The sequence below is a fragment of the Ambystoma mexicanum genome, chromosome 1p (assembly GCF_040938575.1).
Source record: "Ambystoma mexicanum isolate Mex_15411 chromosome 1p, UKY_AmexF1_1, whole genome shotgun sequence".
Taxonomy (NCBI): domain Eukaryota; kingdom Metazoa; phylum Chordata; class Amphibia; order Caudata; family Ambystomatidae; genus Ambystoma; species Ambystoma mexicanum.
The window spans coordinates 323,191,877-323,217,873 of record NC_090921.1 but is presented as its reverse complement, the minus strand read 5'-3'; the positions used below and the strand labels follow the sequence as shown (position 1 = coordinate 323,217,873).

General features: G+C 44.1%; 1 protein-coding gene across 1 annotated transcript; it reads left to right on the top strand.

The window, feature by feature from the left end:
- The first annotated feature begins 272 nt into the window (after positions 1-272).
- Positions 273-25,088, top strand: TPGS1 (tubulin polyglutamylase complex subunit 1). The gene is made up of 2 exons (XM_069647938.1): positions 273-567; positions 24,113-25,088. Exons 1-2 carry the CDS (start codon positions 371-373, stop codon positions 24,639-24,641), a joined length of 726 nt encoding a protein of 241 aa, XP_069504039.1. The 5' UTR covers positions 273-370; the 3' UTR covers positions 24,642-25,088.
- Positions 25,089-25,997: the final 909 nt, after the last annotated feature.

Sequence of the window (25,997 nt, the reverse complement as noted above, 5' to 3'; positions counted from 1 at the left end):
CATGGTAGGGGTAAGTAGAAGAACAAGTGTTGCCACTGTTCACAATCCATGTGAAAGTGACTTACAGGGTGTGTGATCTGTAGCTGTTCTATAACCTGTCTCCAGTAATGTGGCAGACGGGTCGAGGAAGTTAAGAACGGTTACGTCTCATGTCGTAGACAAACAAAAGATGTCCCAAATTGCTAAAGTATAGCCCCGTCACTTTATCGTTGTACCTTTAAGCAAGGGGGACTCGGTACAGATAAGCCCCGCCTCTTAGATGAAGCGGGTTCAGGAGCTATCGCGGATGCGTCCAACCATGGCGCCTGCGCAGGCGCGGTTGCCATGGAGAGCATGAGGCTTCCTGCTTCCAGCCGACCCTGCAGTTCCTATGGCTGAGCAGCTTCTCTCCCGTGCTGGTGCTCCGGCCCTTCTGCGGACAGCGCTGCTGCAGCTGCTGGAGGCGCGCCCCCAGGAGCCCGTGCGCTTCCTTGAGGAGCTCTTCGAGGGCTTGAGCCAGGGAGCTCCGGGAGCAATTGGTCCAGAAAGGGCGCTCTGGTATTTGCGACTGGCGCCTCACTGCAGAAGGTGAGGGGGCTGGGACTTGGGTGCTCTGGCTCCTACTCCATGTAGAAGCTGGCATAACAAGGCGTGAACCTTAGTGGATCGTGGGCGGAAGGACGAGGACCTGATTAACATGGGATTGCATTTGCACCATTACAAAACGCATCTGTAAATCAAGCCCTCTGTCTCAAAAGTGGAGGGCTTTGATGGCGCGGGGACGTAGTCGGGCTAGGGAACATGGAAACCAGGGTCGGCTAGGCTTGCCACCTTGTCTTTGAGGCAAAAACGGTACATGAAGCCCCACCCACATGGTCGCCCCTTGTATAGATTTAAAAACTTGAGTGCAATTGCAAGAGAAGAGAAAAAAAACATGCCTGCAGTATTTTTTTAATGTACCCAATATTTGTTTAAACAAAAAAAATACAAACACAACGTGCATTATTAAGATAAATATGTAAGGCTGAAATGGCATGTCACTAACTGGGATGCAGACCAGCAATAAAAGAATGTTACACATTCCAGCCAATTTAGAAAAATGTCCTGATGGGTGCTAGTCAAAAATGTGTTTAAGACTCAATCAGGCTTAACCTAAAATATACTAGATACATTGAACCAAGTAGGAAATTACGTTAAACTTGTTAAATAAAATCAACAGGTTCAATAATGGTGTTTGGAAATCTATTCATAGTGGTAGAAATATATCTCTTTTAATTAATACGATAACATTTTTTAAAGTTTAATTGCTACATTTTGGGCATCATTACTTTCTATTTTCTCTGTTTTTATTATATGATTTGAAATTAAATATTGCATTGTATAGATTAATGTATGTATTTGGTTAAGCTCTATCAGGTTTTGTGCAAACCAATACAATGCAGAATAAAAAATTAAACTAGTACAATATGAAGAGAGATACCTCGCTTGCAGTTATTTTTTTAATGTACTATATTCGTTTTAAAAAAAAAAAACAATTGCATTATTAAAATAAACATTTAAGGCTGAAATGACATTTCACTAAATTATATAAATACATTTTGTTACCTAGAAAGGATGAAAAGCTGAACTGGTTCTGACAAAATTGGACCCGGAGACTGTCAGGCTGTTCTTATGTAAACACAATGTGCATAATTAACCCACTTTGCCAGATCAATCAATGACATTCATCATTTAATTTCTGGAAATGTCATTAGTTTAAAAGCAGTTGTACAAACATTCCTATATAGCTCAGTCAGTTAAGAACCGGCAGCAGATGGTGAAGGTTTCACATAAATCACTGTAGTGGGCACATTAACCCACCATTGCAAACGAAATCACACAAGGAGACAAGACGAGTCATTCATTAACCATTTTAAAAGTGCACACCGATAACAGAATGGTCTGCTGCAATTATTGCCCAACCAAATACACTTAATATGAGCTAGAACGTTTAAAAGCTGATTTAGGCACATCTAGCATTCAGCTGGCACTTCCCAATCTCTTATCAACCTGTCAGAGTCATAGGCCAGTCATAAAATTCAGCAAGATCATACACCATTTTACACCAGAATCATATTAATTTTGTCAGATGAGATAACAGACTGAGCTGGGTTCCTCCTAGCCCTTCATAGACACTGGCCTGTTGTTAAATCTCACCAATCTTTGCTGTTGCATTTGAAACATATCGGATATCTTGATCCTTTATACAATAATCAAATCTCCCAGTTTATAGCTATTGCAAGATTGCTTAAAATACAGCAAAAGCACACGTTGTTTAGAAAGAACTGCAAAATCGGATGTTTTGCAAAAACATTGGCTATTTTTGCAATAATGGTCATTTTAAAGAAAATTTAAAACTAGTCACTGTATGAAGGATAAAGGAGAGCGATGATCCAGAGGGGGAGGGGCAAGTCAGAAAGAGAACGATTGGAAGGCCAGAAAGCAGTTAGAGGAGCGGGACAGAAAGCAGTACGGGAGTGGTCGGACAAAGGGCAAGCGGTGGGGCAGAAAAGGGGCAGTGTTCCACAAAGAGAGGGAGCCATGGGTCATAAGGGGTGAGCAAGCTCCTGGTTGGGAGAAAGGATGGTGGTAGAGAACGATTGACTGGGAGAAAAATTGTGAGATGGAGGAGGAGTGAGAAATAATGAATGACTGTTGACTACAGAAGGAACTGGAGGTGTGACTTGAGAGCATGGTTGTGAGTGTACCATGAACTGGAGAATGCGAATTGTGGGTTGGCAGCGTGACTGTCAGACCTGGCGTGGAGAACTCAGAATTCCTTGGAAGTCAAGTCTTAATACTACCCACTGTGACCCCCTCCAGGAGAATGGATCACACAGACTGAAAATAGGAGTGCTACTTGTCACACGCCCTCTGGGACAGGAAACCTAGGGTTTCAGGAGCTGCAGTGGAGAAAGGAGCGATAAGTTTAATATACTTTACAAGAAGGGAAATGCCATAAATCGCCTTTAGTTTCAATAAGGTTCTGACTGATAACATGGAAGCTCCTAGCATCTGAGAACATCCGAGAATTATCCAGGCCCAGATTAAATACCTGAGTGAAGAGCTTGATGCACGGGTTCCTGGTCACAAGAGAGCGCGACAATTGCGAGAACTGGGAACGCTATGAATAAAGGAGTTGTATAGCCTGTGTCTCATTTGGGATCTGGTTTAGAGGAAAGGACCTATAATGGAACAGAGCACATGATCTATCCACGTACATCATATACATGAGTATGAGGACTTGCCCCCGGCTGTCTCGTGGATTTCGCCTGGAGTCTCGTAGCCTCCACAGTTGCTGGTACTGTGCCAAGAATGTACCCGGGGTCCTGCCCTTCCTGCATGGTCTCACTGTGAAATTGGATGAGAGCAGGGAATGGGATTGGGGTGATTACTCGATCCTATCAGTGACATAGCAAATAAGAACGCACATGACGAAGAGTGAGTGCTTTAGGTATGCAAGTTATCATGGAGAATTGGTGAGTGTGAGAGATGTTGTTTCCCAATGGAAATACACATCTACAAATAGCAGGCTTGAAGGTTGATGTGGTCCGGGAGGTATTGTACCAAAATGTCGCCCTCATTTGTGTGCCCACGCAGTCACTGCGACTTTGGAGGCGCACAAAATGAGGGTGACATTTACTGCGCCCAAACAGAGCGGGGGTTGCAGGGGTGGCCCCCGCTCTTCCTGAGTGCAGTAATGGGGTGGCGTTGCAGGGGTGTCCCCCGCTTACCATTTCGGAAAACGGGGAACACGTAAGAAAAAAAAGAAAAGCACCCTGCGGCGTCAGCTCCAACCCACGTTAGTGGGAGGAGCTGACGCCGCAGGGATTGCAGAGTGTGATCGGCACGCTTCTGCGTATGCCGCCCTAAAGGTAAGTAGAGTAGGGGGATTGGGAGGGGCAATGCAGGCCAGGGGAAGCGTGCACAGTGATCCATATGATCACTGCGCCGCACCTTAACTGGCGTCGGCATTTTAGGCATCGCAGTTGCGGGAGGCGCAATGAGCAAATAGATACGTTCTGGAGGCCATGAATGATGTAATTCTCACTTGAAATTGGTTCACTAGATAGAGCTAAGCGATTGGGCGATGTCCCAAAAAAGATTTAAATATATGAGAAGTGGTCCCATAACATCTCTGATACCTCCCATCCAGACCCGGCTGTTCATTTAACAGCATTTTTGCATTCTAGGGCTTGCAGTGCATATTTTCTCAAATGTGTGTACAGTAAAGCAAATGCAGATTGGCAACTGTTAAAAAGCAAACATTCACGACTAGTCGGTTTCTTCCCACAACTGCCTTCTTACTGAATATGGTCGTTGCGAAGTGGAGATGTATAATGCTCACTCCATCTAGCTCAGGTGTGCTTGATTTGTCATGTGTTAAGATTTTCTCTGCATTCTGGCATTCATAGTTTTCTTTTCAGTCATCATTGCAGATCTGCAAGTGACAGAATTAAAAAAATAATGCCCTATTACATGGAACAATTTCAGGTGAATGAAGTCTGCTGTGTGGTGGTTCTATTATCAATAAACATTGCCTGCTTTTTTAATTGTTGAAAACGGGCATCCTGCATATTGTTGTGCATAAATGTAAATATTTGCAGTTTTGCAAAAAAGTACTTTTTAAAACTTTCAAACAGGTAGGCAACTTGGTAAATGTCTATACATCTACAGTTTATCCTTTCCTTCACAAATAATCCAAACAGCTGGTGACGCCCGTTGTCTGGACTTTGCTTTAAAAAGCAAGTGGGTCATCAAAATGAACAGTTGAAAGCTACTATCCTGCCATAAAGTCACCTGCCAACTAATTTCTTAATCGCCAAGAGTTAATTAGCCAATGGCTAGTGCACATTTTTAGGCCCACCTTGAAGCGTTGCAGTTTTGCACATGAAGGGAGAATACCAGAGCACTGAAATGCAACTGGCAGGCTGACAAACACCTTATAATTCCAGAGGCTGCTTCTGTTGCTTCGCCCCTCCTTCTGAGTCTTTAAAATCAGACTGCCATCTCACATAGAGAAAATCCGGATTTATTGTCTGACAACTGGACACATCCCTTAAAATACAGTCAATCGGATTAATACGCACACCCACATTTCTTCCATGCACTGTCAATGTTATTCATATCACAGTTCGATATTGAAGGGAGCTGGGAGCTATTTAACTCCTGCTTGTAGCCAAGAAGACCTTGGTTAACTTGACACCAACAGCTACCAGGAGCTACTTTTGGCTCCCCTGGCCGGCTGATGCCAAACAAACATACCCATCTGAATTTAACTCTGTGCATTTGGGACAATTTGTAAATAAACATTAGGACACATCTATACAACATTTAAAGCAGAAGCAATCATAAATAATGGACACAATGATAAATTAGAATGTTATATTGCAGTTAGCTCTGCGGAACGGTATGTATTAGCTCCCGGTTCCCAAGTTGTAGCTCCTGGTTACAGGTTAATGCTGAATACCCAAGAGCTGCTTTTAGCTTCTCCTAATCCAATCTTCATTTCGATCCCTGATATTGATACATTGCTTTTGCTTTTGCATTACTTAAGCTATACCTTCAGTCAAACAAAGAGACAATTTAATTTGTTGTGTGCACTATTTAGTGAATATTCTTCCATGGCAGTGCAGCAAGGCAGTTCATGCAGTATGTTACTGACTGGTTTGGGATCTGTAGTACACTGAAGCCCTTGGAGGCTCTTTTCCATTTTTACTCCAGGAAGTAGAACCACAGTGCATGTGCTGCAGTGCAGTGAGGCAGCTCTAGTAGTATCCTACTGGCTAGTGTCATCTGTGGTTCACGCAAGACATGGGAGTCTGTTCTTTCTTTCTCCTGGAAGCAGGAAGCACTAGTTCATCAAAGCTGCAGCATGTCAGTACATCAATGTGACCTGACATGTCCCACTTAGTTTGCATTGAACAGAGGGATCCTTGATGGGAGGAGACTCCCTTGGTGCAGCGCTGGACTGCCCTCAAAGCGTCTGGTTTTTCCTTGGTCTGAGGTGAGAGAAGGTGGAAATCATCCCACTGGGGAACTCTTTGCGTAACAAAGCAGTTGTACTGAGGTGAACGTTACTGATGTGAAGGCTTTAGGTGATTATTAAGGTAGAGCAGAGTTAATTGGCTTAAACTACGTATTATCATTGAGTAAAGTAGGGGTTTTGTTGCGCACCAGTTCCTCAAACTTCTTGCAATACCAGCCGTGCATCCTTGGCAGCCAATCGCACAACAGGCCAAAACGCAACTGCTCAGACTAATGCAAGCTAAGCTTGGAGAAGAGGCACGGCTTGCTGACAGACCACAACCAAGAATGTTGTCCAGTACCAGTGAGCGGCAACCAAAGCCACATTTCAGAGGCACTGTCCAAACTAACTGATTTACTGACCAACCCCCCCCAGCTTTCCTGCTACAACATAATCAATGCCACTATACATGACTAGAGGCTAGCCACACTACACATAGACGCACCTAGCATTCATCTAATTCTCGCACTGAACGTACTCGCTGAGACTCTGGAAATAACCATAGACGGAACATACCAATGCACATAATCCACCGACACTACACAAAAGCACACCAACACAACTCAATCAAACACCTAACAAACATCTGCAACACTGGACCCCCTCATGGACAAAACTAACCAGTGCTCACGACCATGATTCCACACTAATCTCATATGAATCACACACCAAACATAATCACACCAAACATAAACTACTAGAACACATACGAGGCACTGAGTCCTACCCCTACAGTTACAATAAGCGGGCCTCTCAACCAACTCCCACAAGCAAGACGCACACAGATTCTGAACCTATCTTATCCTCACCCTGCCCTCTTATCTTGTAGAGCCATGTGAGCGCCTGTAGACTGCCCTTGGGTCGTAGCGGCGCATGGTATAAATCAACATAACATTCAATATTCTGATTTTTATCATGACATTAAACATATGATGCACTTCACTTTTTTCGAGGATATAATTATGTCTCGCCACAGGCGCTTTCTGTTACGCTCACCTGACTCCCACGGAGGCGCTGGCCTGGTTCGCGCTGCTGTGACCTCTTTTAAGGTGATGCGCAGGGTTCGGAAGACGGACTGGACCGGGGCCCCAAATCTGGCTTGTCTGGCTCGCAGAAGTATCCTTCTGTAGGCGAAAATAGGGGATTAACTGTCCGCGGGGTAATGCAATCGGCGGCCCACTTTCCCCTCTCACCCTCCTCGAAACCCTTCTCCTCGTAGCGTCTCACCTTAGGGTCTGGAAGGGCGAGCTCTCCATCCTGCTTCTGATGCAGGGGCGCGTTGGTATCCAGTTACTTCACTGGATTTTCGGATTGGTGAGAACCAAACTTGCTTGGCTTCCAGGTAAGTTTTTTGATAAGAGGTTCCCCTTGTGTCCATGCATTAATGTACTAATGCTAGTGTCTTTTTCCCCATAGGGGCCGGGGTACGGAATGCCGGGGAACAGGCACCGACCCGAGATGAGAGGTGAAATCCTTGTAGAAATCAGGTAAGTCTTTAATGAGCGTTTTTTGGTAATGTCTTTCATTCGCTCATTAACGCTGATGTCTCTTTTTCCCCTTAGGGGCCGGGGTCCGGAAATGCCAGGATGCGGCGCGGACCCGAAATGAAGAGGGAATAAATCAACAGGTAAGTCTTAACATGGAGATTTAGCTTTCCTTATTCCCTTCTCTCTCTCACCTTTTGCTCTGGTCTTTTTCTCCCTAGGTGCTGGGGCGTGACTGCGAATCCGGATGATCGCTGCTGAACATGGAGACGCCCTTTAAAGGTGAGTGGAATGCGGCGCTGCAGCGATCGACGCGATGAGCTTTTAAATAAAAGTTTTCCTTTTCAGGATTGTCGGCGAGATGTCTCCAGGACGCGGATTTAGCAGGTAAGGACTTTTCCTTCTTCTGTTCTTTTCTTCTCTTCCTTTGCAGGTTATCCAGGATGCTGGCAGGCGTGGCAGAAGTCAGGATGCAGGAGCAGACACGGTGAGCGTCCAGCTGCTAGATGCAGAACAACGCGAAGCACGTGTGGCTGTTCGGGTGGGGTTTAAATAGCCTTGGAAGAAGTTCCAGGTATGTATCCTTCATCCAATCACGCCCGGATGGTAAATTAGTCCCACAGGTAAAGTAGTTCCTTTTAGGCCTCAAGGAGGCCGGAATCCTGCAGCATGGTCTGCATCAGGTAAGTGCACCCAAGCACTCCCATAATGAGCCTGGCGCCTGTGGCGCCAGGACTGATGTCTTTTATGAGCCTGGCGCCATAGGCGCCAGGACATTGTCCAAAGGGCCCCTATATGGGGTTGCTGGGTCCTTCCTTGGGGACTGGATGTCCGCTTTCGGGGACGCAGGGCTTGAACCGGCTCCCCGGGAGCGGGCATCATGACACTTTCGTTAGTGAGCTAAGAAACAGTTAATTTTGTGGTGATCTCTACTGATCTGGTCAACGCTATTGTGAAATCGCCAATTCTTATTTTAATTTTGTTTAAAGCACAGACACCGCTTGAGAACAACAGAGCGCTGCGCAGAGTGTGGGTATCCAGCATTTGGGGTGACCTCTTTTAACAATAGTGCAGTTCTGTGAGTTGTGTTATATGCGTCCATTGGAATAAGTCCTTGGATAGGTGTTGTTTGAAAAAGCCATGTTTTGAGAGAATTGTGGACACATTCTGAGTAGACAATGGGGTCGAGTTCCAGAGGGTGGGTGGGTGGCTAGCATGACAAGAGAATAATTGTTTGCAGGTCCTCTGTTTGTGGACAAGTTGTAATTCAAGATGGTTGGTAAATTTTGCTATGCAAGGAATGTGTGCCACCAGATATGTGGAGCTTAGCCACCAGGTACGCTCGTGTGCTACTTGTGACTGCTTTGCAGATGATACATGCAGTCTTGAACAGGATCCTGGTCTGGAGAGGAAGCCAATGCAGTTCTCCTAGGATGGGGATGATTTGGTCAAATTTCCGTGCACCCGTAATAAGATGTGCTGCAATGTGGTGGGCTGCTATAAGGTGAGCCAAGTGACAGTGGGGTGCTATGTCAGGAGTCATCCATGTGCAATGTCGTCAGGCCGAGTACGATAGTTAATTTCACATCCTTACTGTTCATGGCCTGTATGAATGTCATTGTATTTTCCCTTGTTCCCTCCCTTGCATTGAAGCGCTTTAAAACACATTGTGTATAGGCGCTATATAAATAAACTATCATATCATAAAGGCAGTCTGGAAGTACTGCGGCAGGATAAAGGGTTTGATTTTTCAAAGGGAAGGGATTCAGAGGCAGGCTGTTTGGGCCTTCTTGACCAGTTGTTTCTGGAAGGACAGGCTGCTGTCAATGGTGAAGCCTAAGGATTTTGCTGAGTCGGAGAGTTGTGGATCGAATCCTTCTAGACACATAGCATTAAGCCATTGATGGACAAGTTGTATTTTTAGTTGGCAGAACGATGAGGACAAATTCAGTCTTGGATGGGTTTAGTTTGAGGTAGGCAGTCGACATCCAGGACTGGATGATGGCTAGGTAATCGCAGAGGCGAATGAAGTCCTGAACGTTACTTATTCTCACGTACAACTGAGTATCGTCTACATATTGGTGGATGGCTATATTGGGATCTTTGAGGCGAGTGCACAGAGGCTCCATGTAAAGGTTTAAAGGATTGGTTAGAGGATGTATCCTTGGGGGACACCGCAGGGAACCTGGAGTCAGTTAAAATGCAAAAAGCAAATCTGGACAGCCTGGTGTCTCATTGAGAGGTAGGAGGTAAACCAGTTCAGAGAATCCCATCCTGTTGGCAAGAAGGGAGAGAAGGATGCAGTGATCGATGGTGTTGTATGCAGCCGAGAGATCTGGGAGGACGAGGAGGCATGAGTGACCCGTATCCATGATTCAGTGGGCATCATCCACCACCTGGATGGTGGCTGTCTCGATGCTACATTTAGGAGGTGGAGTTGTTAGGTTCCTGTAAGTAGTTGTGTAGCAGTTACTTTTTCCAAGATTATGCCAATAAACAGGGGCGGGGGAGCATTTGTAATGGGCCAGTAGTTGGTCTGGTCTTCTGGATCTATGGTGTTTTTTCTTTTTCAAAAGAGGTCATATGAACCCATTCTTGAGGGTGTCCGGGAATGACCCTTCTGTGAAGGAGGCATTAATGATGCTAAGGAGCACGTTGAGCACCGGCCCGTCCATTGTTTAATGATGGAGACCAGGATTATGTTGTGGAAGTAAGAAGTAGGTTTGAGGGAGGCAATAGTTTTTAGGAGATGTGGGGGGGAGAGAGAATTCAGTTTAGATGGGCAGAGCGTGTGCCGCGGTGCTGGGGCTGCTAATGCTGCAAGTGGTTGATTTGATGGTCTCTAAAACTTTGTCTGTTTGTTTAGATAGACATTTTCTTTGATTCCATTGCATTTTTCCTGAGTTGCTGATATCTCTGGGTCGGGTCAGGGTTTGGTACAGTGATTATCTGCATCAGAGAGCTTTGCTCGCCGCAGAATGTGACGCAATGAGGTGTAGTAGTAAGCAGCTTTGGCCTCTGTAATACGAATCCTATGGTTGGCATGGAGAGATTTGAGGTCTCTGCTTTTGTGCCACCATTTCTCTAGGGCTCTGACTGAGCTTTTGTTGGAGGCTAGCTTGGGGAGTGAACCAAGGGGTGGATGGCTTGTTCTTAGCCCGGCTGGTCTTTAGGGGGCGTGAGTGTCCACCAGTTTCCTAGCAAAGTTGATGAATAATTCTAGGAGGCCTGCGGCATTCCCTGTGGTTGGCAAGTTTGCTTCTAACTCATTGACCGGCAAGGCTTTGAATGGGCGGTGTTGAGTGAGGGGGCATTTAGCCAGAACCTTTGTGGGCCGTAGTCAAGTGTGTGACCGATAATGGTATGGTGGAGTGGTCAGACCAGTCAAGTGGGATAGGGTCTGCAGAGGTGATTGGGTGGATGGGGGGGTATGACGAATCAACTTCCGGGACACCAGTGGTCCAGGGATGAATATCTGTTTCTAAACCATCAATCGGGCCCCAAACCTGTAGTACACCAGAAGAGATCCGAACAGATTGGAATACAAGTGAATTATAAGACCTTCTTGTCCAATTTTTGGTAACGTGGACGGACCAGCAGGCTTATCCCCACAAGGTCATGGATCGTTGGTTAGTTGTAACACAGCGAAAATACAATTATTACCCAATGATAAAAGGGACTGTCCAGTCAAGGTTGTATAAGAATATCTACGTTATTATTACTACAACAGACAGTTGTAGCACACCACAATTACAACCCACACTGTAAAGGAAGTGTCTTGAGGATGGAAGGTGCTCTTCCTCGTCTCAGTACCTTGGGTGACTTGGCAGGCAAAGTGGTGGAGTTTCTTAACTTTACTCAATGAGACCCTTCGAGGAAGGACCCCCGGCCCCTTGGAAGAAGCAGTTGCTGAAATGTTGAGAAGACAACCAAGCAGTATGAGAAAGGCAGCACTTTCGGTCTTTGTGGTGATCTCCGTTGGCAGGTGGTTACTCTGGCTGTGGATGTCCCACGGAGGTGAAACTTGCTGTGGACCTCAACAGGGACGGAACAGGATAAGGGCCTTGGAGGACATTCAGTGGTGATGGGTACAGTGGCAGAAATAGGTTCCTGGATTTCATGGCTTACCACCCTTCGGCTTTTCGGTACTGCAGCCACAACACGGACCTCAGGATGGCTTCTGGTGACCTGGACATGACCACTGGACTGGACTGTGGACCTTCACCAAGTCTGGACACTTGGGACATCTTCTTTGGATTTTGGTGGTGGGAAACCCACTGGCGGACACTCCACTGCAGGCAGCGACCCTGGACGTTCTCCAGCGTGGACAAGTGGGCATATCTTGTGGCAGTGGATGCCCAATGAAGGATTCTTTAAGGATTTGGAACTTTTGCAGCTCCCTCTGTCAAGCAGCACTATGCCTGGTACCCCCTCTTCCAGACGATGCTCGGCAGCTTGACTTCCAGCAATCACAAACACTCCTCCGGACCATGGGCGACGCAGATGAACTTCTTGGCTTCAAGATGTTAAGGCACTCCTCTTCTGGACCCATGAAGACCCCTTCTCCGGACAGCGCGCAAACAGGACTGGCTTACAGGACACTTTGGGTGAACAGCAGCAGTTACACAATGTTTCTTCATGGCTACGGGAAGAGGTTGCCTGTCCAGAGCCTGATGCATTCTCGCCATGGACACACAGTCGCTGTTGTGTATATCACCCAGGCTTGTAATACTCCAGCTCCCTTGATGCATTCTGCAAAAGACCTGTGTGTTAGCCTTGATCAGTATTTTATAAGAATTATCTGAAGTCACACTGTTCCTACTTTATTTCTTGGTGTGGACAAGCCTCCCTTCTACGTCACTACTTTATGGTTTACTACTTTGCCACCTGCTTTTTTTCCCTTTACACTAATCTTTTCTCTTATAAATTATCCTTTAATTTCTATGCTGGTGACACACAAATGTTCTTCTTCTCCTTATTCACCAACTCACTCCATTACACTGTCTCCAATGGTCTCTACGCTGTACAATACTGGATGTCCTCTCACTTTCTGCACATTATGCCCCATAAAAGGCAACTCCTTTGCTTACCTGCCAACACAGTACCCACCCCATCTCTCCCCTTTCTTCCATTCAGGTATCTACCCCTGCTTGCAACCTACGTATTATCTTCAATTCTTTCTCTTTTGTTTTCTCTACATATCATGAGCACTGTCTGTTCCTGTCGTTGAGGGGTTCTGAGAGGCAAAGGAAGAGCAGTGTCTGTTCTAGAAGATGAGCTGTATGGAGACAAGCAATTAGAGAGGCACCTACTATTAAGGGTGATGTCCAGTAGTAGGACTTTTGTTGCTGCTTGTAAATAACTATTTTCAGTACATGGTGTATGGGTGACATATCTTTATCTGTTCATGCATTTACATTGATTTTTATTTTTTTATGTGCAAATTCTTCAGGGAGCAAGAAAAAGATGTAAAAAAGAAATGTGTAAATGGGCATAGAAACATTTTTAAAAGTTGTAGACTACGGGGGCTTGCCCTTTTGAAAAAAGTTGCAAACATACATAGATGTCAATTACTTGGGTGTGGTGGGGCTAGTAAAGATTTGTATGTGCCCTCTTTTCTTTGTGATTGCGTGTATTGTCCCTAGATGGTGGGGTATGGGGACATGCTATGGTGCTGCATCTGAACAGGAGAGGGGCTGCTGTAAAAAGTATGGTGTGCCGCCTGAATCCTTTGGTGCTTCAGAAACCCAAAGTTGTGTGTGTATATGTTGTGCCTCTACTTGGAGGGTTAGGAGCTCTCCAAGCAACCTTTAGGCAAGACACAATGTCCCTGACTCCCAGAAACTCAAGCACAGAATGTTGGTTTAAAACCTTTCTTTTTTTATCTTTACCATGAGCAATAAACGAAGTAAAGCATAACTATGAAGACCTATATTCAAGATCCCCTAGAGATGGCAGAGGTTCAGGGACTCTCACCCTCCCTCTTGATAGCAAAGCACAAATTCCCTTCCTGCACTTAAGGACACCTTCCCAGCCAATGTCCATTCCTGTCTGAGCCGTGGATACAGGGAACGGTTGAAATGATAATATTCCTGAGCCATGAGGCAAACAACCTTGCTCCAACTGGTTCAGCAAACCACTAGTGAAGTAGTAAGGGAAGGAAGAACTGATTCTGTGCCCAAAAATAAAGCTGGCTTGTAGCTGCAACCTGCCAAGGATACAGAGGGCCTGGAAAAAGAAGTGGTGGTGCGCACTTAGTTAATTTAGGATATGTTTAAATAGGGCACATGTCACCTTACTTGACTTCATAGTGATCAGTGTTTAACCTGGGATCTTCAGCGCAGTCTTTCAGCTCCAGCTGCCCTAAAACTGAGGGCAAAAAGTCAAAATGCAAGCTACTAGCAAACCATAAAAGAATAACTATCCACCGCCACATACACAATGCACACTGTTTCTTACACGCCAAGATTCAAATATCACTAGCTGAAGGCTAGTGGCGAGTTCAAATTTTGCACCCTGCTCTAAAGTGACAGTGCTGTCTTTACCTCTGGTGGTTGCTCGTTTAGCCATCTCCGGACTGAACACCACTCCAGATACTGTGTTCACTCGCCACATATGTGCCAGCAAACCAGTGCAACACAGTGACAGTTCTGAGGTCCCAGGAATGGACTGGGAAGTCCGCCTGAGGGAGTACATGAGTGGACTATTTAGTTAATGGCTCGAACCTCAGTTTGAAGGTCTAGGACAAGGGCCTACACCTGAGAAGGTTTCCCAAGGCCACACTCTCCTTGCTAGTCAGTTCAGCCTCAGCCACCAACAGTCAATTCACTTTTCTCTTAAGAGGAAACTTCCTGTCAGGCAGCTCAAAAATGTCCATTAGTAGCAATGTTGGAGTTGGGAACCCTGGCTTGAGTCATTTTTAGTGCAGCATTGGGATTGATCCATTCGGAAACTGTCCAGTGTTTTACTTTTTTACACATTGAAATACAGTAATCTGATCTCATGATTGCACCCCCTCTCTCGCCCTGCCCATCTCTTACTACTGTCACCCCCTCCTGCATCACTTCGCCCTCACCACTACTCCCACCTTGCACTCGCTTCATACCCACCCAGTATAGAGCCTCTCGCAAGTTCACTCTGTAATTCCCCTTGCACTCCACCCCCTCTCTATTTCTTTTTTCTTCTCATTTTATACCCGCCTCACCACACTGCACTCAACTGGTACCACTCTATCTCACAAAATACCTTGCCTGCCCTCTGCTCCTCTATCCGTCCTCCATCTGGTTTGTTAGTACACATCCTCACTCCTGCAACCGTCTCTCATTCCTTCCCCTTCTTTTTATGCTGTGTTCCAGCTGGTTTTGTTTTCCACTGCACCACCTATTGGTTCCTGCACTCCCCTGATAATGTGGGCCAATCTGTACCTGGAGCCAGGGGCCCAGGTTGCTAATTCCCCCTCTAGCTTCCTTCACATATTGTTGAGTTGCCAGTTCGGTTTGAGTGGAGGGGTCTTTCTCTCTCCTGTTCCCTCCGCAGTCCTCACTACCAGTTAATTTTCCGATCACCTGGGTTATGTCTGGTGATGGTAGGTAGGGTTTTAGGCGTCTCATTTCTATTTTGCAAGGGAAATTCACAGTTCCTACACTGTCTATTCTTGATTCCATTTTCATGGCTCTGGTCTGGGGTTTCTTGTTTGCTCCCAGGTGAACTCTGGGATTTGGAGTCCTGAAACAGGAAAGAGAGAACACTGGCAGGAAAAGTACTGGGAGGCATCACATGACAAATAGTTCTACCTTTTAAAAAGATTCATCCCCCACCCCCCCTCCCGTCCAACTCCCTCGCCCCACCTCTGGTCGAGGTCCCTGCCCCCCTCCGATTGAGGTCATGTCCCTGACCCTGTCACACTGTGGAGCATGTAGTTGGATGAAGCAATAACGTGGTTCACTTCTGCTTCAAGGGGAAAGAGGTGTAAAGGTGTATGCACAAAGTTTCTACGTTTAGCGGTCTGTTGATAGTATAATTACCTAGCAGGATTCGTTCAACTGCTATTACAAAATTGGTTTAAACTACTTAATGTTCAACCAAATTATCTCAAACCCTAATTAATCTTGATGAATAAGAACTGAATATAGTTATGGTTGGATGTGGAGGGCGAGCCTGTAAGTCTAGAATTGAATCTTTCTTGCAGTGTTGAAAGGATGCCGCCATTTTGAGAGGAGTGTGCTGGATTCCCGTGATATAGATCCTAACCCTGCAAAATTCCACTGGTTACAAGGTCTGTGTTGATGTGATAATCAGTAAGGGAAGCCAAGACACACTGCGCCAAAGAGATGCAAAGGTTTTTGACAAAATACTGGAGTATATTTATTGATGTAGAATAGTCAACAGATGCAAAGAGGCACAGGGGGCAGTAAGTCAACCAAGGTAATTCAAAATTTCAAATGAACAACAGGTTCAAACTGTAATGGTACAGCCAACAAATTGAACAACAAAATGAAATCCCATTGATTAAATGGTTCAACAATAGGGTGTACATGTATAAAATTGCAAAAGGAACAGGGGATTAGAAGGACAAACAAGGAGGGAGAAAGAAAGAAAAAACACAACAATCCATTAGTAGGCATAAGGGTACAGCGCGAGCAGTATCATTTAGTGCCAAGTACCAGGGAATGTAAGTCAATTTAAAAGGTACCTTGTTGAAGGAAAGATGGATGCAAGACGTGAAGGCATAAATTGCCAATGTGCTTCAGAAAAGGAGAGAAAGGCCAATTAGTAAGGAGCGCTAAGCCCCAAATACTGGACTAGTAGAAGTGCACGTAGAAAATTGAAAGTGTAAATTAAAACAGAAAAGGAAGCATACCTCTAATGCTTCGCAATTGCGGCAAGAGGACTATAGGGAAGCAAATTAGACATGGCTGCTGTTAGCAAAAATGTATTGAATAAGAACAAGCAATAACAGTTTGAACCACACACAATACCATATTTGTTAAAGGTGAGTTACCAAACAAAAGGATCCATGTGAGGATACCCAAGCTAGTTGCAAGAGGATATTGGTAAATTTGTCTAATATATAGCCACTAATAAAATCATGGCGAATTTCAATTAATGTGCTAATGAAAACAGTAGCAGTGGCTCAATGCAACCTCAGAATAGTAACTAATGCTATGAATTAATGAAAACTGCAGCATCAGCGTGCCGCGAACAAACGCGGCCGCTGGAAGCAGTAACAAATGTACAGAAACCAAGGGGTCGTGGCGAAGCCACCTTACCTGTAAGTAAGCAGTAGGACACGAACAGATGGCTCAGATGCGGGACGCGGGAACACAGAGTCAATAAAAAACGAACCCGACAATTAGAAGGACTACATGTACGCCATGCTAGGCCAGGCAAAAACACGGGTGCCATTTTGGACTAGTTTGAAACGAATGAAAGAAATGCGAGGTAGTAGCTGAGGCGGGCCAAGTAGCCAAGGAAATTAAAAGTAGAGAGGAAATTAAAATGTAATTCAAATAATGAAAGAAAAGCCAATTCAGCAGATTCATTTAGGAACCCAAAATTGAGGGGATGAAGCCAATTAGTAGCAAGGGCATTGTGTGGAGGCAATTGTCAAATTTAGCCAGATGACAGAGTCAGAAGGGCGGTCTGGACTCGGCAGTTAAATGTACTAGAATCGCGCTGCACTATACAATTGGCAAGTGTGATAGCACAATACAACATCATGAGCTAGAAAGAAACTGTAAAACAGATATAATATATAAGGTGCAGAAGTCTGCAATTACAGAAATTGAAATGCAAAAATTGCAGTACTAAGGTGCAAATACAGGGCACCCAAACCACACAAAAAGACCCAGGAAATTTTGCAAGATAACATACATATTTATAGAAACACCGCAAATTCATGATCAGAATTAAGGCCATTGTAGACAGTTCGGTATTTACAGATAAGTCGTACCTCAAACCTTTGCATCTCTTTGGCGCAGTGTGTCTTGGCTTCCCTTACTGTGTATCTATTTAACGTGGTAGTGGATTGGCAGTTCACCCACACTCCATAGACACCCACTGCCTTTTTGCTAACCAAAAGTTACTGTACAAGCGCTGTGGATACTACTGACTTTTACTGCCAATTGTTACTTGTTTGCTTGTATTGTCACACTTCCCAGCAGCTGTACTATGGCAGACTCCGCTGAGTATATTTTAATTAGAGAAGATATTAAAGCCCTTTTCGCCCCACGTGGCTCTACCCTTAATCCATTTAAAAGGCTCAGTACAGCAAAAGCTGACTTAAGATCTTTGTTCTTTAAATTAGAGAAACTGAGTATTAAAGAAATTAATACATTCTGGGAAAAAACTACCCTGAGTCACTATCTCTGAGAACATAAAATTCCACGTGGTCTGAGAATACTAATATTATCTGATTTTGAAGACCCACTTGATATTGATCTTGTCTCTGAATGGGAAACTAACCTTACTACTAGTTCAAACAATATGTTACAGTTATTAGTTGAACATGCAACTCGTGTACATGCACGTACAATTGTAGAAATAGACAAATGAAAAGAAGAAATTAGTCTATTCGATGCACCCAGTGCTACCATTGATAAAAATTACAAGACATTATGAGATTCTGCGAAAACATCAAGATGAGGTAAAAATGTGCAAGTCGTGCAAATTTTCCCATGATGACAAAGATTATCGTGATAATCGTATCTACACATATCGGGCTAAATATGATGAAGTAGCCAGATCCCGTTCAAGTAGCGTTGCTTCATCACCAGTTAGCTCTGACGTAGAGAGTGACTCAGATAGACCCATCCCAGGTACCTCCAATATAACCACTGGTGAGTCCAGTCTACCTAATGAGGAACTGCAGGATGATTCGGAAATTTCAGAATCTGACCAACCGGTCTCCCCAGGTCCTTCCCCTTTTTTTAGAGCAACTAAGGCGCTACAAAAAGGGGAACCAAATAGCAGCAAAAAAAGTTTGATTCCAGACTCCAATAGTCACAAATATTGTAGGCCCAGGCAGAGGAAACGCACCTCCACCTCGCAGGCTCACTCGAGCGACCTATCGGCAACAGCTGTCGAAATCGCTGAACCTTACCTCAAACCTTAGCAGTCACATACTCTCACCCTCTGAAACAGCTGTCCTCAACAAAGGACTCTTTTGTACCCTCTGCCCTGAATAATTACGTGGATATCAAACGATTTATTCAAATTTGTTTGTAAACTTAAGTAAAACATTTTTCTTGCTACACAAGTCAAACAATTCAAACCGTCACCTCCTACACCTTCACCATCTCAAATATCTATTCAAACATTAAGTACTCATGTGCTTATGACCTTGGAGGACACAGACTCCAATCTTGTGCTTGTATCCAGGATATTTTGCCAGATTTGGACATTGTTCAACATAATGTGAATATTAAAGAACTTACTAAAAAATCGAAGTTCACGCCTGCTTTTCCGCAAGATAACATTAGATACATTTTATCAGGCGGTAGTTAAAGATGTTCGCAAACTTTCTGATAATCGTTGTTATAAGTCTGTTCCATCCACTTACAACCTATCCAAACCGGAATTCCAGGCTATGCAAGATTTGGCTTCTAACGATGCATTGATTATTGAAGAAGCAGACAGGGGGGCAATGTGGTTGTGATGGACCGTTCAGACTACATCATTATGGGCATGTGCTATCTAGAGTCAGGCAATTCATACCTAACTCTTCAACATAATCCTTTACATGAAATTCAATCCATGGCTAACTCACTTATACTCAAATGGCATAAAATTGGCATGCTTACCGATGTTGAAAGAGAATTCCTTATGGTGGATGGTCCAACCATGCCCACAGCTTACTTCTTTCCCAAAATTCATAAAAGTTTCGTGGATATTCCGGAAGGGAGACCAATTGTAAGTGGAGGAGGTGGCGTTCTGGAACCCATCTCTATTTATATCAAAGAGATTTTACTGCCAGATGTACTCTTGACCCCCACTTTCATCAGAGATACAATGCATGTTCTTGACATTTTTGATAAATTGGATTTTGATCCTAATTGTTGGCTTGTTACTCTTGACGTGGAAGCCTTTTAAACGTCCATTGACCATCAAAAAGCAATAGATTGTGTTGATTATCTGTTCCGAGAATCTTCAGCATCGCATTTCGAACACGTGGAAATGGTCAAAGAATTTCTCCTATTTACATTGCAAAATAATGTGTTTCTCTTTAATAATGTGTACTTCAAACAAGTGATAGGCATTGCTATGGGGGCTAGCTTCGCCCCAGCACTAGCAAATGCTTCTATGCATCATTTTGAACAAACTGTCATATTTAACAATCTTACTTACTGTCCCTATATACGTCTTTGGGAACGGTATATCGATGACGTCATTCTGATTTGGTCTGGTACCTCTAATACTCTCCAACAATTTGTTGTTTATTTGAACAATAACAATTGGGGAATCCAGTTTACATCTACTTGCAGCCAATCTAAAATCGATTTCCTTGACCTCACCATTCATCTGACTGACATTGGCTTGTCAACCACTACATTCCGTAAAAGCACATCTGTTAATGCCACTTTACATGCAGAAAGCTGCCACAGAAAACACGTTATTAAGAACATCCCAAAGGGAGAATTCATCCGTGCAAGGAGAAATTGCACACATCTGTCTGACTTCAACTCTGAAAGCAACTTGATTAAATCACGTTTCGTAGCTCGAGGGTATGATATTAATTGCCTCAACAAAACTGCGGAGACAGTCCGTCAGCTGGAGAGAGTTGAATTGCTTAGTCCTAAAGTACGGACCACCTCAATAGCTGCTCAGAAAATGTGTCTTATAACTAAATTTAACTCGGATAGTTTCAGAGTTTACAACGTTCTTAAGAAACATTGGCACTTACTCCACTTAGACCCAGACATTGCAAAATGGCTTGGTCCTAAACCTATTATCGCATTCAGTAAAGGTACAAGCCTCTCTTTCATGAGACCTCTCATCCCGGTTTCAACTTGGCTACATTCAGTTCGCACAAAAGGATTTCGTAAATGTGGCTGTTGCAGTATGCGCAAATATGCACTTGAAACCAAAGCTGTCCCCTTTGGGTCACTTGGCCAGCATACTGTGAACTCCTTCATTAATTGTAACACAAAGTTTGTGGTCTACTGCATAATTTGCACATGCGGCCTTAAATACATAGGCAGCACAATACGCCCACTTAAGATTCGTATTGGGGAACACCTTGCCACCATTGGCAACCAAGAAGTTAAATACCCTTTGGCTGTCCACTGGCGAGCCCAGCACCAACTAGATAGCAAGGACGTTATTCGCTATGTGGGGCTAGCCAAGGTATCCTTGCCTCAACGAGGTGGTAATTTACAGCTTAAGTTACGCCAATTAGAGGCACGACTTATCTGTAAATACCGAACTGTCTACAATGGCCTTAATTCTGATCATGAATTTGCGGTGTTTCTGTAAATATGTATGTTATCTTGCAAAATTTCCTGGGTTTTTGTGTAGTTTAGGTGCCCTGTATTTGTACCTTAGTACTGCAATTTTTGCATTTCAATTTCTGTAATGGCAGACTTCTGCACCTTATATATTATATCCGTTTTACAGTTTGTTTCTAGCTCATGGTGTTGTATTGTGCTATCACACTTGCCAATTGTATAGTGCAGCGCGATTCTAGTACATTTAACTGCCGAGTCCAGACCACCCTTCGGACTCTGTCATCTGACTAAATTTGACAATTGCCTCCACACAATGCCCTTACTACTAATTGGCTTCATCCTCTCAATTTTGGGTTACTAAATTTATCTGCTGAATTGGCTTTTCTTTCATTATTTTAATTTCATTTTAATTTCCTCTCTACTTTTAATTTCCTTGGCTACTTGGCCCGCCTCAGCTACTACCTCGCATTTCTCTCATTCCTTTGAAACTAGTCCAAAATGGCGCCCGTGTTTTTGCCTGGCCTTGCATGGCGTACATGTAGTCCTTCTTCTAATTGTCGGGTTTGTTTTTTATTGACTCTGTATTGCCGCGTCTGAGCCATCTGTTCTTGTCCTACTGCTTACGTACAGTAAAGTGGTTTTGCCATGACCCCTTGGTTTCTGTACTTTTGTTACTGCTTCCAGCGGCCACGTTCGTTTGCAGCACGCTGATGCTGCAGTTTACATTAATTCATAGCATCAGTTACTATTCTGAGGTTGCTTGAGCCACTGCTACTGTTTTCATTACCACATTAATGGAATTTGCCATGATTTTATTAATGGCTATATATTAGACAAATTTACCAATATCCTCTTGCAACCAACTTGGGTATCCTCACATGGATCCTTTTGTTTGGTAACTCACCTTTAACAAATATGGTATTGTGTGTGTGGTTCAAATTGTTATTGCTTGTTCTTATTCAATACATTTTTGCTAACAGCGGCCATGTCTAATTTGCTTCCCTATAGTCCTCTTGCCGCAATTGCGAAGCATTAGAGGTATGCTTCCTTTCCCATTTTAATTTACACTTTCAATTTTCTACGTGCACTTCTACTCGTCCAGTACTTGGGGCTTAGCACTCCTTACTAATTGGCCTTTCTCTCCTTTTCTGAAGCACATTGGCAATTTATGGCTTCACGTCTTGCATCCATCTTTCCTCCAACAAGGTACCTTTTGTAATTGACTTACATTCCCTGGTACTTGGCAATAAATGATACTGCTCGCGCTGTACCCTTATGCCTACTAAAGGATTGTTGTGTTTTTTCTTTCTCCCTCCTTGTTTGTCTTTCTAATCCCCCGTTCCTTTTGCAATTTTATACATCTACACCCTATTGTTGAACCATTTAATCAATGGGATTTCATTTTGTTGTTCAATTTGTTGGCTGTACCATTACATTTTGAACCTGTTGTTCATTTGAAATTTTGAATTACCTTGGTTGACTTACTGCCCCCTGTGCCTCTTTGCATCTGTTGTCATGGCAACTATGATTACTTTGCCTGTTTTGTTATTTTATGTTGCAGCATGTCCTACTCATGTCTAATATTCATCAGCCTCAGATGAAGAGCCGAGTTTTGCTCGAAACACGTGTCAGGCTGACTATTCTACATCAATAAATATACTCCTGTATTTTGTCAAAAACCTTCGCATCTCTTTGGCGCAGTGTGTCTTGGCTTCCCTTACTGTGTATCTATTTAACGTGGTAGTGGATTGGCAGTTCACCCACACTGCATAGACACCCGCTGCCTTTTTGCTAACCAAAAGTTACTGTACAAGCGCTGTGGATACTACTGACTTTTACTGCCAATTGTTACTTGTTTGCTTGATGTGATAATCACTGATATGGCTAAGAGAGAAGGCCTAGCCTACGAAAGAGTCAACTAGTCTTTGTCTCTTCTTCTGAGTAGAATATGGAGTGTCGAAGTTGTCAAAAGCTGCTAAAGGATCTGGGAGGATAAGCATCCAGAATTTGGTTTGCAACAAAATGTGCCTCCTAGCTTTATACATTTGATTATTTGAAATGGGGGCACCATCGGGTGAATTGGGATACAGTGATTTTCCCTGCAAAGGCTGGTGGTGGGAAGGGCTGGTTTGGACTATTTCCAATGCTACAGGAGCGGGAGCTGCACCTCCCACCCCCGGATCATACCTTCGTCTATGGCACCTGCGTCAGAGGGAGAATGGCTGTTGGAAAATACATTTTTCAAGCTGCTTTTAGTTTCTAGTTATGCTGTGATTTATTTATTTTTCTTTTTTCCTCTTATATTATTTGCATTTTCAAGAAAAATGAAGGGGGGTTGGTGGCTTTGTGTCATGGTGTATGGAGCCGTTTTGTGGAAAACAATTGAATTCAGGGTGGTGGAAAGGGCATCTTTTACTTTATGTAAAAATGTGTGTCCAAGTAAATGGCGTTTTTTTTGTTATTAACTTATTTTATCTCCTATTTTATGAGGTGAAGTTATAAAAGGGAAGCTATCATGCACTTTGCATATTAAAAAAAAATATATACCTGTTACTAACGGAGATTATCCTTGAGGAGGGCAATGGGCAACCAAGGGAAAGAACAGCACAGAATCAAGACCAGACAGTAGATCGTTCTCTCTCTTACGGAAACTAACACTACATGGAACCAAATAATAAGCTGAGAAAACCTATGCTACGGTGAGAATTGAAGCAGAGAAAAGAACATGCACTAGAACTACTGGCAAATTGCGCCAGACAGAGTTGTGGTAACGCTAATAGCATTGGGCGGTATGCCGGTGCAGTTGGTACCAGGAAACCGCCCAACTCATGATGAGACCCATTGTCTTTTTATCTGATGGCTGGCTCCATTAAGAAACTCTACCACACATATCAATCAGTTTTCCCTTGAACATAAAAACATTATGTAAGGCTTTTTGCTCCCCTTCGTAGTGTTTACTCAATGTCAAAAGGGCTGTGTCTGTAATTAAACTTGTACAGAGTCACTTAAAAAAAATAAAAAAATAACTGCATTTAGTCATATTTGTTTGCTATGTGCCGTTTGTTCCTCCATATTACTGCAGCAAGTCATATCTTGTCTGTTTGTTTTCTCTCTGTGCCCGATCTGTGGCAGTGCAGGACTGCCTTCAACAACAATGTCAGCTTGGCCTACGAATGCCTTTGCGCCGGCGGTAGGAAGAAGAAGCCGGGCCTGAATGGAAGAACATATGGAGATCTGCTGAGTAGGCTCTGCAAGGAAGGTGCGGCCCCCGTGGAGGTCATTGCGCCCTTGCTGAAGAAGATCCAATGCAGGGACCACGAGGCCGTGCCCTTTGAGATCTTCCGCTATGGCACACTGACTTGCTTCGTGCTGCTGGAATACTTGGCCAAGGCAGGTGCACTCTACGATCTCCTCAATGACTCAGGTGAGGTGGATGAGCGGATCTGCATGGCCATCCTGGAGACTTTGGAAGAGGTTCTCGAGGCGAGTGACTGCTGTGTACCTGCTAGTTACCTAGAGGCTGGAACCAAGCTGGGCCCAGATGGATTAGTGCTGGCAATGGACAAAGCATTACTGGCAAAGAAGCCCACTTCCACCATGCAGAGGGGGCAGTTTCTATTAAAGTCAGCTGCCTTGTTTCTTGCAAAAGTTAAACCTATCAACTGATCTTTTGCCTCTGTCCCACTTACGGAAAGAGTTTGTTTCTTTTGTTTTTAGAACAGAGAAAAAAAGATGTTATGATTCAGGCTCTTTTCCAATTGGCATAACTGTCAGGTCTGTTCTGTTTGTGGGGAAATGATTTCTCACTGAAAATGCTTAACTGCAGATCTTTTGCTTAGGCTGTCGTTCGTCTTCTTTTGTGCTTGTTGTCAATGGAGGGAACCTGGAGCTGAACGTGTGCAGTGGCAGCTGATGCACTGTGTCATGTGACTGCCGGAGAGCCGTCTGCGTATCATCTGTACAAATAAATGCTGTGTAACGTTCCTTCTTAGTGTCAGGCTAGACCATAGATACCTCAAGAAACCTGTTTCTTTTCAGGCGACTAGAACTTGGAATTGGAGGTTAGCTGTATTTGCACCAGACCTGAAATAAACCACTACAATGTTCCTCAAATTGCCTCCTCCCTCACTATTAAACCGAGAGACGAGAGCAGGATAGAAGTGATCAACTGTGTCAAAAGCAGCAGAAAGATTGTGGAGAATAAGAATAGAGAATTTTTTATTGTGTCTAGCGGAAAGTAAGGAGATAGAAATATGTAATAGAGCAGATTCTGTGGAGTGAATGAACAGGGCAGAATCCAGATAGAAGAGGAGCAAGAAGAGAATGAAGGTAGAGGAAAAAGGAGATTTGAGTGTATACAACCCACTCAAGAAGTTTGGCTAAGAAAGGCAACAGGGAGACAGGGCAAACATTAGATGTAAAGAGGATTCCAAGGAAGGATTCTTGAGAATGGGAATGATAGAGGTTTAAATGTATAAAGGTGTAGGAGGAGGCAAGGAAGAGATTCACTAAAGAACTAAGATAAGGGGCCAAGAGCAGATAAATTGAAGGGAACAAAGCTGAGGGAATAAGGTTTAGCAGGGAAATGCAGAGATGGTAGCACCAGATACAAGGAGAGAGAAGGAGGAGAAAGGGAAGGGGATCAATGGAAGGCTGGGGCGATAAGGAGGGCAGGTGAGGGGACAAAGGGGGAGAAGGGGGACTGAAGAGTGTTAACTTAAGAAGTCTGCAACTCAGCCGAGAGAGTAGAGGAGAGGAAGGGGACGAGGGGACAGTATGGTGCTAAGTAATTGGAAAAACATGATGAGGATGGTGGGAAATAAAGCGTAAGAGATGAAAAATATTGCTTTTTAGCAGAAAGAAGGTAATCATAAGGGGTATAAAGAGAAGACAGAGTGGCAAGATAGTCAGGAGCACAAGGCTTCTTCCAAAGGCGCTCGCCCTTGCATAGAGAAGAGCGAAGAGATAGAAGGGAGGGAGAGGGCTGGGTTGGGAAGGTTTCTTGAAGGGGAGGGGTGAGAG